At 45.3% G+C, this 18324-nt stretch overlaps 2 protein-coding genes across 2 annotated transcripts in view; one reads left to right on the top strand and one right to left on the bottom strand.

Moving 5' to 3' along the window:
- Positions 1-3117, bottom strand: LOC142210360 (E3 ubiquitin/ISG15 ligase TRIM25-like). The gene has a single exon (XM_075279463.1). It carries the CDS (start codon positions 2906-2908, stop codon positions 1325-1327), a length of 1584 nt encoding a protein of 527 aa, XP_075135564.1. The 5' UTR covers positions 2909-3117; the 3' UTR covers positions 1-1324.
- A 2699-nt stretch (positions 3118-5816) lies between these two features.
- Positions 5817-18324, top strand: part of TBCD (tubulin folding cofactor D) — a 137846-nt gene continuing 125338 nt past the window's right edge. The window contains exons 1-3 of the mRNA XM_075279437.1: positions 5817-5876; positions 12246-12448; positions 18097-18147. Coding sequence (XP_075135538.1) covers positions 12277-12448; positions 18097-18147 — 223 coding nt within the window. The 5' untranslated portion in view covers positions 5817-5876; positions 12246-12276. The remainder of the gene's footprint in view (positions 5877-12245; positions 12449-18096; positions 18148-18324) is intronic.

Raw genomic sequence — 18324 nt, 5'->3', positions numbered from 1 at the left:
TTGTACTGCACTATGTTTTTATTGTCCAGTGTGTCTTTTAGTGCAAATTACCCTGTGCCATTTTGGGGAGGACAGCGGTCTTTTACAGAAGAACATTGAAAAGGCGCTGCTAGTGTGAATCGAGTGTAAGTTGAATGGCAGCCGATAGACCACAATGTCTATAGTGGGGTCTATCTTCATCATGCATTGCTATTTCGTTCACAATTTTTGACAAAATCTGCAATGAAGTCTCCCAGGCATACGTGAACACTGTCTTACAAAGCAAAAACTAACGCTACAGGAGGCCATCTTTGGCTGACATCCCTTAGCAACAACAGGAACAAAAGGATCACAATGTCCATTGTTATCTTCATCGTAACTTCAACCAATGGGCTACTGAGCCCAACGAGACACTGTAGAAGGGTCCAACCAAAAAAATGAGATTTTAGAAAAAAAAATGTGAATGCCGGGTTTCCATCTCCTGTCCAGTTTCTTGAGCAAAAGACCTAAACCTGCAAAGTGGAGACCGGGCGCTGGTGTGAACCCGCCCTTAAAGGGGCTGGTAGTGCACAGAATAGATCATATGAGTATGATTGAAGACTCCCAATGATCACAAGAACCAGGGACTTATCTCACTTATGTGTGTCAGCTATCATAGTCAGTCGCACAGAAACGCAAGGGAACGGCAGGGAAAATGCATGACTGTTGCTCTATTCAAATGCAAGATCCTTGTTCTTGGGATCTGAAGGGGTCCCACATAAGAGGTTATCCAGGTCCTCATGTGAATTTGAGACTGATAATCTAACTAGAGGTTATCTGTAGGATAGGTCATCAGTATCTGATGTTCTAGGGATCGGACACTCAGTTTCTGCATTGATTAACTATTTCAGTTATCTCTAGCTTTGAAAAGAATGGGGGCTGGGAGCAGCATCACCCCCGGAAGTAGGTGCTATACATAGGTGTATATATTATATATAGGAAGAATATGCAAATTTGTCTCCCATGATGTTAATATAGGGAGACAGTGCCTCAGTCATGCAGCCCACTAGGGGGTGCGTTAAAGGGAGCGCCCCCTAGCCAACAACAATATTCCTTCATTTATAGGGGAAGTCCACCTAAATGACACGAGCCTGAAAAAAAAACAGGACTGCGGATGCATTTGCAGATGTTTAGATACTTGAATGTCTATTTTAGTGATCAGATTATGGGAGAAGATAACTTCTGGGTCAGAACAATCAGTCATGAGAATCTCAACCATGGGTGCCATGTTTTTTTTTGTTACTTTTTTATTTTCATTTTCACAACGGGTGCAGGACCACAACTCCACTAATATTCCACTTGGATCCTAGCTCCTGATGGTCACCCATTCATCCCAGATGTAGAAGGCAGCATGAAGAGGCTCGGTAAATGTCGCGGTGAAAGTGTGCAGGTGTCTGACCGGCTCGCATAGCTCATAAAAGGACAACCTTCCTGCCTCGTAATCCAGATAAATCACCAATCTCTGACTAGAAGACTTGCAGGGCAAATGGATTCCTTTACCATGGTGCAGTACTGAATAGTGATGCTTCTTTGATTTTGACCTGGATAAGCACCAGGATTTCTCGTTGCTCCCGATGTACGACTGCTCCCCTATTCTGTGTATAGTGGGGTAACACACTCCTATCCTCCACTGCCCCAATTTGCTAACTTCGACTTCCCAGTAATGGCGACCAGATGAGAAGGTTCTGTTGCTCAAAACTTGACAGTCCTCAAACCTCTCGGCGGATTCTGGAGGTTTCTCTTGACTAGTATAAGAAGCGGTTTTCAGGTCGCTTGAGATGTGCACATATCTGGCAACGGTATTTATATCTAGCAGTAGGTCAGAAACCTCCACAATATGGAGACCCTTCTTGAAGTGTGCGGTTATATCAGCTAACCCTGCGTGTAAAGTCATGGAGGTTAAAATTTTATCCAGGTCAGCCACGTATTTAAACGATGGACCATCACTTTTTTGCTCTTCCTTCCCGGTCTTGTCCTCGTCACAATTGAGATATTTCTCAGATTCATGTTCTTGGAGAAGCGTTAATGGATCGGTCAGAAGACACAGCTCCTGAATATGGGCAATCTCTCCGGACAACTCGTCCTTCTGTGATTCTAGCTTCTGGATTAGATCGGAGATTGAGGTCACCGCCTGCTCTACCTGCCTGGAGATCTCACCAAGAACTTTGTTCTCTAGGTCTGCAAGAAGTCGCTTGATGTCCGTGAACAGGGACGTGACTTTCTCCGATTGTCCTGCTGCTTTTCTTTTCACTTTTTCTTTTTGTCCTTCTAGGTTCTGAACTTGTTTCTTGGTGTCTTCTCTCTCTGAGGTCAATTTCTCCAGGATGTTTTGGAGTTTCAATCTCTTCTTCTCAGATACCTCATCCATTGCTTCTACCTTGTGCCCTTTGTGTTTTCCGACTAGGCAGCAAGTAACGCAGATACAGGTGGAGTCCTCGGTGCAGTAGTACTCCAGCATCTTCTTATGGGTGGAACATTTTCTATTCTCCAGGGAAGCGGTGGGATCCATTAAGACGTGATCCTCTGACTTGCTGTGTTTTTTTAAGTGCTTGTCACACAAAGAAGCTTCGCACTGTAGACAGGTTTTAATGGCGGGTACAGAAGAGTCGCAGTAAGTGCAGAAGATGTCACCTGAATGTTCTTCTTCCTGCTTAGACTGGAAACTCTGAGCGATGTTACAGAGAGCTATATTTTTGTGCAGTGCTGGTCGCTCTGCAAACTCGGCTCTGCAGTCGGGACACGTGTAAAGCCCATTTTCCTCCTGTGAACACAGCACTCGATCAATGCAAAGCCAGCAGAAGTTGTGTCCACATCTTAGGGTTACAGGATCTGTATAGATGTTGAGGCAGATGGAGCAGCTCAGCTCTTCTCTTAGATCAGCAGACGCCATATTCGGTACAAGATCACCGTTCAGCTTTCAGTAAGAGGAACTCGGAAGTCTATTTAGCAGCCAAATGCACCTTCCAAGAACTTAGAAGTCATAAAAAGAGCCCTGCACAATGTTCCTCAGGTTGTAGAAGACTGCTTACATGACCAATGATGCCGAATTTGATGGCTTTTGCACCTGATGGATATTATGATGTTTACTCAAAGAACTTCTGCAGTCTCATCTTTCACAGTAGTCAGACCTGAAACAAGGATGAATGATTAATCTTACCTCTGATCAACAAGCCTGTATCAATCTATCATTAGTTTATCAGGCACAGATATTGGAATATAGGGGTATCGAGATAAAGGACTTTGTTCAGATATCCACAGAATGGGTGACAGAAGTCCAGTTGAAGGGGCACACTACTGGGACCCCAATGGACATTAGAATGATTGCCCTGAACACCCACAAGCATAGCAAGGTGCAAATGGAGAGGTAGTCGTGCATTCCCATACCAGTCTAGTCAATGTCTACCGGCTGACTAAAACAGCAGTTAAAGAGGCTCTATCAGCAAAATCATGCTGATAGAGCCCCACATATGCGTGGATAGCCTTTAAAAAGGCTATTCAGGCACCGTAAATCTTATATTAACCCCCGGTCCCATTTTTAAATAAAAGGATAAAAACATATATGCAAAACTTACCTGAACGTGAACCCTGGGCGGGGATAAACGATGCGACGTCAGCTTCGGGTACGCCTGCCTCTTCTGTCTTCTTGGAGTAACGCCCTCTTCCTCCGTGTCTTCTTCCGGCTTCTTCTCGTGAAGTCCCGCGCCTGCGTAGTAGCGCTTCCCTCCGAATCGCTACTGCGCAGGCTCAGTCCCCGTAGACGTACGCGACAGTACTGTGCATATGCAGTACAATCGCAAAGTGCCATTAAGTGAAATGGCAAGTGAGCCTGCGCAGCAGCGATTCGGAGGGAAGCGCTACTACACAGGCGCGGGATTTCACGAGAAGAAGCCGGAAGAAGACACGGAGCAAGAGGGCGCTACTCCAAGAAGACAGAAGAGGCAGGCGTGCCCGAAGCTGACGTCGCACCGAGCACCCCCGCCCAGGGTGCACATTCAGGTAAGTTTTACATATATGTTTTTATCCTTTTATTTAAAAAACGGGACCAGGGGTTAATATAAGATTTACGGTGCCTGAATAGCCTTTATAAAGGCTATCCACGCATATGTGGGGCTCTATTAGCATGATTTTGCTGATAGAGCCCCTTTAAAGGGGTTGTATCAAAAGAACCAGTTAACCTCTATCCACAGGAATGGGAGTCCCGAAATGCCCTCAACTAAACGGAGCGAGGTTCGTGCATGTCTACTGCAACTCCATCTGACTCCACAGGAACGCCAAAACAGTGGACTTAGCTATCTTCAGCATAGAGCTGAGCTGCAGTGGACACAGGTGACCACCACTTCACTTACACAGGTGGAATTGGGACATCCAATTATGTGAATGATGGACATGAAACTGGGGGCAGAGATGGAGGGGAGACATGAAACTGGGGGCAGAGATGGAGGGGAGACATGAAACTGGGGGCAGAGATGGAGGGGAGACATGAAACTGGGGGCAGAGATGGAGGGGAGACATGAAACTGGGGGCAGAGTTGGAGAGGGGGCATGAAACTGGGGGCAGAGATGGAGGGGAGACATGAAACTGGGGGCAGAGTTGGAGAGGGGGCATGAAACTGGGGGCAGAGATGGAGGGGAGACATGAAACTGGGGGCAGAGTTGGAGAGGGGGCATGAAACTGGGGGCAGAGATGGAGGGGAGACATGAAACTGGGGGCAGAGATGGAGGGGAGACATGAAACTGGGGGCAGAGTTGGAGAGGGGGCATGAAACTGGGGGCAGAGATGGAGGGGAGACATGAAACTGGGAGCAGAGTTGGAGGGGGGACATGAAACTGGGGGCAGAGTTGGAGAGGGGGCATGAAACTGGGGGCAGAGATGGAGGGGAGACATGAAACTGGGGGCAGAGTTGGAGGGGGGACATGAAACTGGGGGAAAAGATGGAGGGGGGGATGAAACTGGGGGCAGATGGAAGGGTGACATGAAACTGGGGGCAGAGATGGGGGAGGAGATGGAACTGGGGACGGAGATGGAGGGGGGACATGAAACTGGGGGCAGCTGAAGAGGATATATGAAACTGGGGAGAGCTGGAGGGGGGACATATAATTTACGAGTGACTATAGGAGGATTATACAGTGTAGGGGCACATGAAAATGAATGAGAATGGGCGGAGTCAACATACAAGTGGGCGGGGCTAAATTTGCTGCGGCCCTTATAACATGCCGCACATTTTGTCCCTCTTTCGGTTCTTCGAAAATTGGTTGGTATGGCCATGGGGTAATGCCATACAGAGGAAAGTATCTAATGTGCCATATACGTTCTGCCATTAAAGGGATTCCACCAATAAAAACTTTTTTTTTCTAGTTGACACATCAGAATCCCTTTAAGCCTCTGCAGGAGGCGGTTGTCAATAGCAACCAGTTCCCAGGTACAATGTAAAGTGAAAGAAGCGCTGTGATAGGTTGCTATGGGTGACGGCTCCATTTCTCGGACATTATATGGCGACAGATATGACAGAAACTGCGTGGACGGGAAACCGAAAGTGAACGGAAAGTGACAGTAACATCATAACAAGCCCTGCTAGAAGCCATAGAGCAGTAGTATAAGGTGAGGAGATTACTATATGGCGAGCTATAAGCCATAGAGTACAGTGGGATTATAGTATAAGAGGTTATTACATGGCGGCCCGGCCGCGGCTCTCCTCAGGGCTCCTGTGACGCACCGTACACATTCCTGCTCCGCCCCGCGCTCTTCTGTCCCTCTTCACTACCCGTACTTGTCGTCGTTCTGCTGTCAGAGGGATCTAGGATACCGGGGAGTCACGTGGGTGCGGCGAGAGAAAACCAGACGCGGCGGCCACTCCTCATGTACGTATATACCGGAAGCCTGTATGTATATAGCGTGTACCTCCCCTCACCATGTACATATATACTGCCCTGCTCCATCCTATGTATATACTGTATACCTCCCCTCACCATGTACATATATACTGCCCTGCTCCATCCTATGTATATACTGTATACCTCCCCTCACCATGTACATATATACTGCCCTGCTCCATCCTATGTATATACTGTATACCTCCCCTCACCATGTACATATATACTGCCCTGCTCCATCCTATGTATATACTGTGTACCTCCCTCACCATGTACATATATACTGTACTGCCCTGCTCCATCCTATGTATATACTGTATACCTCCCCTCACCATGTACATATATACTGCCCTGCTCCATCCTATGTATATACTGTGTACCTCCCTCACCATGTACATATATACTGTACTGCCCTGCTCCATCCTATGTATATACTGTATACCTCCCTCACCATGTACATATATACTGCCCTGCTCCATCCTATGTATATACTGTATACCTCCCCTCACCATGTACATATATACTGCCCTGCTCCATCCTATGTATATACTGTGTACCTCCCCTCACCATGTACATATATACTGCCCTGCTGCATCCTATGTATATACTGTGTACCTCCCTCACCATGTACATATATACTGCCCTGCTCCATCCTATGTATATACTGTATACCTCCCCTCACCATGTACATATATACTGTGCTGCCCTGCTCCATCCTATGTATATACTGTATACCTCCCTCACCATGTACATATATACTGCCCTGCTCCATCCTATGTATATACTGTATACCTCCCCTCACCATGTACATATACACTCACCGGCCACTTTATTAGGTACACCTGTCCAACTGCTTGTTAACACTTAATTTCTAATCCGCCAATCACATGGCGGCAACTCAGTGCATTTAGGCATGTAGACATGGTCAAGACAATCTCCTGCAGTTCAAACCGAGCATCAGTACGGGGAAGAAAGGTGATTTGAGTGCCTTTGAACGTGGCATGGTTGTTGGTGCCAGAAGGGCTGGTCCAAGTATTTCAGAAACTGCTGATCTACTGGGATTTTCACGCACAACCATCTCTAGGGTTTACAGAGAATGGTCCGAAAAAGAAAAAACATCCAGTGAGCGGCAGTTCTGTGGGCGGAAATGCGTTGTTGATGCCAGAGGTCAGAGGAGAATGGCCAGACTGGTTCGAGCTGATAGAAAGGCAACAGTGACTCAAATAGCCACCCGTTACAACCAAGGTAGCCAGAAGAGCATCTCTGAACGCCGCACAGTACGTCCAACTTTGAGGCAGATGGGCTACAGCAGCAGAAGACCACACCGGGTGCCACTCCTTTCAGCTAAGAACAGGAAACTGAGGCTATAATTTGCACAAGCTCATCGAAATTGGACAATTGAAGATTGGAAAAACGTTGCCTGGTCTGATGAGTCTCGATTTCTGCTGCGACATTCGGATGGTAGGGTCAGAATTTGGCGTCAACAACATGAAAGCATGGATCCATCCTGCCTTGTATCAACGGTTCAGGCTGGTGGTGGTGGTGTCATGGTGTGGGGAATATTTTCTTGGCACTCTTTGGGCCCCTTGGTACCAATTGAGCATCGTTGCAACGCCAAAGCCTACCTGAGTATTGTTGCTGACCATGTCCATCCCTTTATGACCACAATGTACCCAACATCTGATGGCTACTTTCAGCAGGATAATACAATGCCATGTCATAAAGCTGGAATCATCTCAGACTGGTTTCTTGAACATGACAATGAGTTCACTGTACTCCAATGGCCTCCACAGTCACCAGATCTCAATCCAATAGAGCATCTTTGGGATGTGGTGGAACGGGAGATTCGCATCATGGATGTGCAGCCGACAAATCTGCGGCAACTGTGTGATGCCATCATGTCAATATGGACCAAAATCTCTGAGGAATGCTTCCAGCACCTTGTTGTATCTATGCCACGAAGAATTGAGGCAGTTCTGAAGGCAAAAGGGGGTCCAACCCGTTACTAGCATGGTGTACCTAATAAAGTGGCCGGTGAGTGTATACTGCCCTGCTCCATCCTATGTATATACTGTATACCTCCCCTCACCATGTACATATATACTGCCCTGCTCCATCCTATGTATATACTGTGTACCTCCCCTCACCATGTACATATATACTGTGCTGCTGCATCCTATGTATATACTGTGTACCTCCCTCACCATGTACATATATACTGCCCTGCTCCATCCTATGTATATACTGTATACCTCCCCTCACCATGTACATATATACTGCCCTGCTCCATCCTATGTATATACTGTATACCTCCCCTCACCATGTACATATATACTGTGCTGCTGCATCCTATGTATATACTGTATACCTCCCCTCACCATGTACATATATACTGCCCTGCTCCATCCTATGTATATACTGTATACCTCCCCTCACCATGTACATATATACTGCCCTGCTGCATCCTATGTATATACTGTGTACCTCCCCTCACCATGTACATATATACTGTGCTGCCCTGCTGCATCCTATGTATATACTGTGTACCTCCCCTCACCATGTACATATATACTGTGCTGCCCTGCTCCATCCTATGTATATACTGTGTACCTCCCTCACCATGTACATATATACTGTGCTGCTGCATCCTATGTATATAGCGTGTACCTCCCCTCACCATGTACATATATACTGCCCTGCTCCATCCTATGTATATACTGTATACCTCCCCTCACCATGTACATATATACTGTACTGCCCTGCTCCATCCTATGTATATACTGTATACCTCCCCTCACCATGTACATATATACTGCCCTGCTGCATCCTATGTATATACTGTGTACCTCCCCTCACCATGTACATATATACTGCCCTGCTCCATCCTATGTATATACTGTGTACCTCCCCTCACCATGTACATATATACTGTGCTGCCCTGCTCCATCCTATGTATATACTGTATACCTCCCCTCACCATGTATGTATATACTGTGCTGCTGCATCCTATGTATATACTGTGTACCTCCCCTCACCATGTACATATATACTATACTGCCCTGCTCCATCCTATGTATATACTGTATACCTCCCCTCACCATGTACATATATACTGCCCTGCTCCATCCTATGTATATACTGTGTACCTCCCTCACCATGTACATATATACTGTGCTGCCCTGATCCATCCTATGTATATACTGTGTACCTCCCCTGACCATGTACATATATACTGTGCTGCCCTGCTGCATCCTATGTATATACTGTGTACCTCCCTCACCATGTACATATATACTGTGCTGCCCTGCTCCATCCTATATATATACTGTATACCTCCCCTCACCATGTACATATATACTGTGCTGCTCCATCCTATGTATATACTGTGTACCTCCCCTCACCATGTACATATATACTGTACTGCCCTGCTGCATCCTATGTATATACTGTGTACCTCCCTCACCATGTACATATATACTGTGCTGCCCTGCTCCATCCTATATATATACTGTATACCTCCCCTCACCATGTACATATATACTGTGCTGCTCCATCCTATGTATATACTGTGTACCTCCCCTCACCATGTACATATATACTGTGCTGCTCCATCCTATGTATATACTGTGTACCTCCCCTCACCATGTACATATATACTGTGCTGCCCTGATCCATCCTATGTATATACTGTGTACCTCCCCTCACCATGTACATATATACTGTGCTGCCCTGCTGCATCCTATGTATATACTGTATACCTCCCCTCACCATGTACATATATACTGTGCTGCCCTGCTGCATCCTATGTATATACTGTGTACCTCCCTCACCATGTACATATATACTGTGCTGCTCCATCCTATGTATATACTGTGTACCTCCCTCACCATGTACATATATACTGTACTGCCCTGCTCCATCCTATGTATATACTGTATACCTCCCCTCACCATGTACATATATACTGTGCTGCCCTGCTCCATCCTATGTATATACTGTATACCTCCCCTCACCATGTACATATATACTGCCCTGCTCCATCCTATGTATATACTGTGTACCTCCCCTCACCATGTACATATATACTGCCCTGCTCCATCCTATGTATATACTGTATACCTCCCCTCACCATGTACATATATACTGTGCTGCCCTGCTCCATCCTATGTATATACTGTATACCTCCCCTCACCATGTACATATATACTGCCCTGCTCCATCCTATGTATATACTGTGTACCTCCCCTCACCATGTACATATATACTGCCCTGCTCCATCCTATGTATATACTGTATACCTCCCCTCACCATGTACATATATACTGTGCTGCCCTGCTCCATCCTATGTATATACTGTATACCTCCCCTCACCATGTACATATATACTGTGCTGCCCTGCTGCATCCTATGTATATACTGTATACCTCCCCTCACCATGTACATATATACTGCCCTGCTCCATCCTATGTATATACTGTATACCTCCCTCACCATGTACATATATACTGTGCTGCCCTGCTCCATCCTATGTATATACTGTGTACCTCCCTCACCATGTACATATATACTGTGCTGCCCTGCTCCATCCTATGTATATACTGTATACCTCCCTCACCATGTACATATATACTGTGCTGCCTTGATCCATCCTATGTATATATACTGTGTATCTCCCCTCACCAAGTACATATATACTGTGCTGCTCCATCCTATGTATATACTGTGTACCTCCCTCACCATGTACATATATACTGTGCTGCCCTGATCCATCCTATGTATATACTGTGTACCTCCCCTCACCATGTACATATATACTGCCCTGCTCCATCCTATGTATATACTGTGTACCAACCCTCTCCATGTACGTATATACTGTGCTGCCCTGATCCATCCTATATATATACTGTATACCTCCCCTCTCCATGTACATATATATTGTGCTGCTCCATCCTATGTATATAGTGTGTACCTTCCTCACCATGTACATATATACTGTGCTGCCCTGCTGCATCCTATATATATATATATATACTGTATACCTCCCCTACCATGTACATATATACCATACCACCCTGCTCCATCCCTTTGTATATGCTGTATACCTCACCTCACTACGTAGATATATACTGTGCTGTTTCCTGTATGTATATATTGTTCTGCCCTGCGACACCCAATGTGTATACTGTGTACCTCACCATGTAGCTATATACTGTGCTGTCTCTTGTATGTATATACAATTACCGCTTTGCTCCACCCAATCTATATACCTTCATCAAGTATGTATATGCCGCACCCCTTCTCCCGCCTGTATACATGCGCCTTGTCCCCTCATGCACCTTTATGAATATGTCACACCCCTTTGTCCTCCTAATATGCTACAATCACTAATCCTATTGTATGTATATACTACTAGTCTCTGCCTAATGATCCGCCTATAATCAGCAAATTTCTGTCGATGGTTTGCCTGCTCCAGTGTTTCGGCAGCTCTCAAGCTGTCCTGCTGCTGAACTTGTTCTTCGCGCCATGCCTGTGATTGTTCCGGCATTTTAGCAGCTCGCTAGTACACTGTATAATGAGCGTATTGTTGATGTCGATGATCCACCTGCTGTGGCGTTTCGGCAGCTGTCAAGCTGGACTGCCGCTGAACTTGTTCCTCACACCGTGCCCGTGATTGTTGCGGCATCTCAGCAGTTTGCTGGGCTCCATATAACGAGTGTGTTGTTGGCGTCGATGATTTGGCTGCTCTAAGAACGACTTGATGTCTAGCATGATCAATCATCCTCAGCTCCACTTGAGGAGAAATCTCTTCACTTCTGGCTTCCTTCATAGCTCTTGTTTGTTTTGCGACAAATTAGATTTTCTTCTTCCCAGCATGTTTAAAATTCGGAAACTGCCAATATGGTGTAAAGGGGTTTTCCCATATCAGTGTCTCAGCACTGGAGCAGATCAGATAATATGCAGATGCTTGCATACAATGGACTCAGTGTTATCTGTGTGTTTATAGAGAGATAACAGACCAGGCTTTATCAGCAAAGTGCAATTAGTGAGATAAGCTGCTGCAAGAGCAGTGTAATATAGTATGTGAACATAAATTCATAACAGTAGTGAAGCCATGTCATTTACTGGGATAAAAAGTAGCCTGTGTGTTAATTGAGGTTACAAACTCTCTATGTGCCAAATTTCATCCAAATCTGTTCCCGTTTTGCATGATCGACTAACCATCACACAAACTTTCACATTTATAATATTAGTAGGATTCCTAGATCAGAGACCTGGTTCGTATGGACAACATGAAAGATTCTTTGCATTGTATTAGGCGGCCTTGGTTATTTTTGCGCTCTCTTTTTTTTTTTGCAGCAATAGGTCTCCCCTTCTGCCACCAATTAACATGGCTGCCGACAGTTCTGAGCGAGAAGATGATGGCGGGCAGGAGACTGTGTCCAGCGGGAACATCCTGGAGTCCTTCACAGAGAGTAAAGAGACTCGAGATCTGATTGTCGGCCTGCGGGATGCGTGTGAGGAGCTGGTCAGCCGGGAGGTGTGCACACAGAGGTTTATAGGTGAGTAGTGGGGGTCCGCCTTATATCCAGGGCCATATTAGGCCTCAGCTACTGGAGACTCAGAGCGTGCGTGTATATGCTGTATATATATATATACACATATATATATTTTTTTATTGACATCTGCTCCCTCTCCCCCCGACACTCCTGATTTTCAGAGGTTCCTGCACTAAAACTAGAGCATATCTGCAATAATTCAGTGAGCCAACATATTCTACAGCACTTTACAAAGCGGAGGGGACAATATCAGACGTTACAAATTAACATATCAAACGATAGGAGTGAGGGTCCTGCTCACAAGAGGAAATAGGGAGACACAGAGGTCAGAGGACTTATTTGGTACAATGGTGCACTATCTATTAATAATAAGGTCATATAACTGAAGCTGTATCAGCCGTCACCAGCCGGTATCTGGGAATATACACATACTAAGTGCAAGGAGTGCAGAGTAACTTCTAGATGGAGGGGTACTCAACAACTTTTAGTAAATGTCCGTTAAACAGGGTACACTATCAAATAAAGTGCCTGGGAGCACTAAGGAGCATTATATGGTGGGTGGGAGCACTAAGGAGCATTATACAATGGGTGGGGTCACTAAGGTGCATTATATGGTTAGTGGGTGCACTAAGGAGCATTATATGGTGGGTGGGGGCACTAAGGTGCATTATATGGTTAGTGGGTGCACTATACAGTGGGTGGGGTCACTAAGGTGCATTATATGGTTAGTGGGTGCACTAAGGAGCATTATATGGTGGGTGGGGGCACTAAGGTGCATTATATGGTTAGTGGGTGCACTAAGGAGCATTATATGGTGGGTGGGGGCACTAAGGTGCATTATATGGTTAGTGGGTGCACTAAGGAGCATTATATGGTGGGTGGGGGCACTAAGGTGCATTATATGGTGGGTGGGGGCACTAAGGAGCATTATATGGTGGGTGGGGGCACTAAGGTGCATTATACAGTGGGTGGGTGCACTAAGGAGCATTATACAGTGGGTTGGTGCACTAAGGAGCATTATATGGTGGGTGGGTGCACTAAGGAGCATTATACAATGGGTGGGGCACTAAGGTGCATTATATGGTGAGTGGGTGCACTAAGGAGCATTATACAGTGGGTGGGTGCACTAAGGAGCATTATATGGTTAGTGGGTGCACTAAGGAGCATTATACAGTGGATGGGGGCACTAAGGAGCATTATACAGTGGGTGGGGGCACTAAGGAGCATTATACAGTGGGTGGGGGCACTAAGGAGCATTATATGGTGGGTGGGGGCACTAAGGTGCATTATATGGTTAGTGGGTGCACTAAGGAGCATTATAGGATTCCTGGGTGCACTAAGGAGCATTATACAGTGGGTGGGTGCACTAAGGAGCATTATATGGTTAGTGGGTGCACTAAGGAGCATTATACAGTGGGTGGGGGCACTAAGTAGCATTAAAGGGACATTAATATAATAAAATTCCACATTAGTGCCCTCAGACATATTAAACTTTAGTAGCGGCCAGGAGGAACATTCTTCTCCTGCCCCATGTCCCAAAGCCCTTTTACAAGGGATCAGGGCTTGAGGACAGCGGGCAGGAGATGAAGGTTTCTCCCGTCTGCTCTCACGATGAAAGTGCCGGGACACGGGTCCAGACTGTTGACCGTGGCCGTAAGTAGAATATCCCTGCTGTGGATCAAGGGGTCAGGTTCTGGGTAATAGAGGAGGAAAGGCTAAGAAATGTTATGTAAGTGTGAGGAGGTGTAGGACAATGTGATCAGGTCATGTGATGAGCCGCCTAAACAGATGTGACTTTAGGTCTGAAGCTTCTGTTGTTGGGGATTACTTTGATTGTCGGGGTAAAGCGTTCTAGAGCACTGGTGCAGCTCAAGAAAAGTCTTAGTGACGGGAGTGGGATGTTCAGATAACAGAGGATACAAGTCTAAGGTCATTGGCAGGATGGAGAGGACGCTTAGGGTGGTAGACTGTGAGGAGGGAGGAGATATAGGGGGGTGCAGCGCTATGGAGGGATTTATGGGGAGTGGGATCATTTTATATTGTATTCTGTGATAGACAGACAACCAGTGCAATGACTGACACAAGGTAGATACATCTGTATACCGATGTGACAGAAAGATGAGTCTGGGGGCCGCAGTCAGGGCAGATTGTAGAGAGAGAGTTTAGTAAGAGGAAGAACAAGTAGAAGAGAATTGTAATAGTGAAGTCGAGAGAATCAGCGACAATGAGGGGTTTATGATGTGTCCAGAGTGCGAAATGGCGGATTCTGGAGATGTTCTGGAGGTGCCGGTGACAAGAGTGAAAAAGTGTCTGAATATGTGGGGTGAAGGTGAGATCTGAGTCAAATACAACCCCCAGACTGTGGCCAGGCCCCCTCAGTGTAATGGATTCTGAATTTATTTAAAGGAGAACTCTAATGAAGGAAATTGTACTGACATCCCGCTCATCATTATGTAACCGTCACCGGCCTCCGACTTTATTTACATGTCTGTGTTTGGTCAGCGGAAACCGGAGGAGAGCTTTCCATTATACTTTACCTCTGTGTATTCTCCTCTCCTGGTCTGGGCTCGCAGTCACTGATGTGTGAATAAGGCCTTAATGGTGACATGTACACAAACGGCAGCGGACCAATGAGACTGAGCTGCCGGGGCTGGAAGGGGGAACATTTAAATGGTGACACACACATATATGTCTATGGTTTATTTATATTCACATCTCAGATATCTATCTATCTATCTATCTATCTATCTATCTATCTATCTATCTATCTATCTATCTATCTATCTATCTATCGTATCTATCTATAATAATAAATTTTATTTATATAGCGCCAACATATTCCGCAGCACTGTACAATTTGTAGGGTTCAAGTACAGACAAAAAGATGCATTACAAAGAAAGTCATTTCTCACAATGGGACTGAGGGCCCTGCTCGCAGGAGCTTACAATCTATAAGATAGAGGGGGTGACAAGAGAAATAGCAGGGGCGGCATCGGAGGTAGCATTGCTTATACAGTGGTCAGACAATTTTGTAATAGAGGTTATTATTATTATTATTGTTTATATAGCACCATTAATTCCATGGTGCTATACATTATTATATTAATTCCATGGTGCTTTACATTTGGGGGTTACATACAGTACACAGAATATACAGGTAGATATAATACTAACAATGACTGACTGGCACAGTGGGGTAGAGGGCCCTGCCCGCGAGGGCTTACAGTCTATGAGGGAAGGGGGGTAGAGACAGAAGGAGAGGGGGAGACTGTACAGATGGCAGTGTGGTGACAGTAGTGTTATTGGAGGTTGTAGGCCTTCCTGAATAGATGAGTCTTCAGGGCCTTCTTGAATCCTGTGATTGTGGGGGTCAGTCTTATGAGTCTTGGTAAGGAGTTCCAGAGTATGGGGGATGCACAAGAGAAATCTTGGAGACGGTTGTGTGAGGAGCGGATGAGGGCAGAGCGGAGTAGGAGGTCATTGGAGGATCTGAGGTTACATGTGGGCAGGTAGCAGGAGATGAGGTCAGAGATATATGGAGGGAACAGGTTGTGCATGGCTTTGTATGTTAGCGTTAGTAGCTTGAACTCAATTCGCTGGGCTATAGGTAACCAGTGGAGGGACTGGCAGAGGGGAGCAGCCGATGAAGATCGGGGGGTGAGTTGAGTGAACGGAGAGCACGGGTTGGGCGGTAGACAGAGATGAGGGAGGAAATGTAGGGAGGTGCGGCATTATGGAGAGCCTTGTGGATGAGTGTGATAAGTTTATACAGTCCTATGAAAAAGTTTGGGCACCCCTATTAATCTTAATCATTTTTAGTTCTAAATATTTTGGTATTTGCAACAGCCATTTCAGTTTGATATATCTAATAACTGATGGACACAGTAATATTTCAGGATTGAAATGAGGTTTATTGTACTAACAGAAAATGCGCAATATGCATTAAACCAAAATTTGACCGGTGCAAATATATGGGCACCTCAACAGAAAAGTGACATTAATATTTAGTACATCCTCCTTTTGCAAAGATAACAGCCTCTAGTCGCTTCCTGTAGCTTTTAATCAGTTCCTGGATCCTGGATGAAGGTATTTTGGACCATTCCTCTTTATAAAACAATTCAAGTTCAGTTAAGTTTGATGGTCGCCGAACATGGACAGCCCGCTCTCAAATGATCTGAAAACAAAGATTGTTCAACATAGTTGTTCAGGGGAAGGATACAAAACGTTGTCTCAGAGATTTAACCTGTCAGTTTCCACTGTGAGGAACATAGTAAGGAAATGGAAGACCACAGGGACAGTTCTTGTTAAGCCCAGAAGTGGCAGGCCAAGAAAAATATCAGAAAGGCAGAGAAGAAGAATGGTGAGAACAGTCAAGGACAATCCACAGACCACCTCCAAAGAGCTGCAGCATCATCTTGCTGCAGATGGTGTCACTGTGCATCGGTCAACTATACAGCGCACTTTGCACAAATAGAAGCTGTATGGGAGAGTGATGAGAAAGAAGCCGTTTCTGCACGTACGCCACAAATAGAGTTGGCTGAGGTATGAAAAAGCACATTTGGAGAAGCCAACTTCATTTTGGAAACAAAGATTGAGTTGTTTGGTTATAAAAAAAGGCGTTATGCATGGCGTCCAAAAAGAAACAGCATTCCAAGAAAAACACATGCTACCCACTGTAAAATTTGGTGGAGGTTCCATCATGCTTTGGGGCTGTGTGGCCAATGCCGGCATCGGGAATCTTGTTAAAGTTGAGGGTCGCATGGATTCCACTCAGTATCAGCAGATTCTTGAGAATAATGTTCAAGAATCAGTGACGAAGTTGAAGTTACGCCGGGGATGGATATTTCAGCAAGACAATGATCCAAAACACTGCTCCAAATCCTCAGGCATTCATGCAGAGGAACAATTACAATGTTCTGGAATGGCCATCCCAGTCCCCAGACCTGAATATCATTGAACATCTGTGGGATGATTTGAAGCGGGCTGTCCATGCTCGGCGACCATCTAACTTAACTGAACTTGAATTGTTTGTCCAAAATACCTTTATCCAGGATCCAGGAACTGATTAAAAGCTACAGGAAGCGACTAGAGGCTGTTATCTTTGCAAAAGGAGGATCTACTAAATATTAATGTCACTTTTCTGTTGAGGTGCCCATACTTTTGCACCGGTCAAATTTTGGTTTAATGCATATTGCACATTTTCTGTTAGTACAATAAACCTCATTTCAATCCTGAAATATTACTGTGTCCATCAGTTATTAGATATATCAAACTGAAATGGCTGTTGCAAATATGCAAATACCAAAATATTTAGAACTAAAAATGATTAAGATTAATAGGGGTGCCCAAACTTTTTCATAGGACTGTATTTTATTCTGTAATGAATAGGCAGCCATCTCCTATCTCTATCTATCTATCTATCTATCTATCTATCTCTTATATCTATCTATCTATCTATCTATTTTCTATCTATCTATCTATCTATCTATCTATCTATCTATCTATCTATCTATCTCTAGTAACCCATCGCCGTGTTCACGTCTGTATACCCGTGCTTTCTCGCTGACGTTCTAGCTGTATCCTCTCTCTGGAGCCGATGGGTAATGTATGATGTTGCGGCTGAGGTTAATGCTCGGTGTATTATTTTGCAGTGATCATGGACACCTATCAGGAGCAGCCTCACCTCTTGGATCCACATCTTGGTATGTTAACCCTTTCCTTTCAGTCACCATTTCCTTTCTAGCCTCCACACACAAGGAAACCATCAGTCTGATCAATATTTCTGACTGCAGATACACCCGTGCGCTGGGTTTTGAGGGAGTGTATAGCGCTCTGTCTGTCCCATAGAAGTGAATAGACTGGTGGCCATACATGTGTAT

The sequence above is a fragment of the Leptodactylus fuscus genome, chromosome 6 (assembly GCF_031893055.1).
Source record: "Leptodactylus fuscus isolate aLepFus1 chromosome 6, aLepFus1.hap2, whole genome shotgun sequence".
Classification (NCBI taxonomy): Eukaryota; Metazoa; Chordata; class Amphibia; order Anura; family Leptodactylidae; genus Leptodactylus; species Leptodactylus fuscus.
The sequence above is the reverse complement of the archived record's forward strand: the minus strand, read 5'-3'. Positions and strand labels throughout refer to the sequence as shown.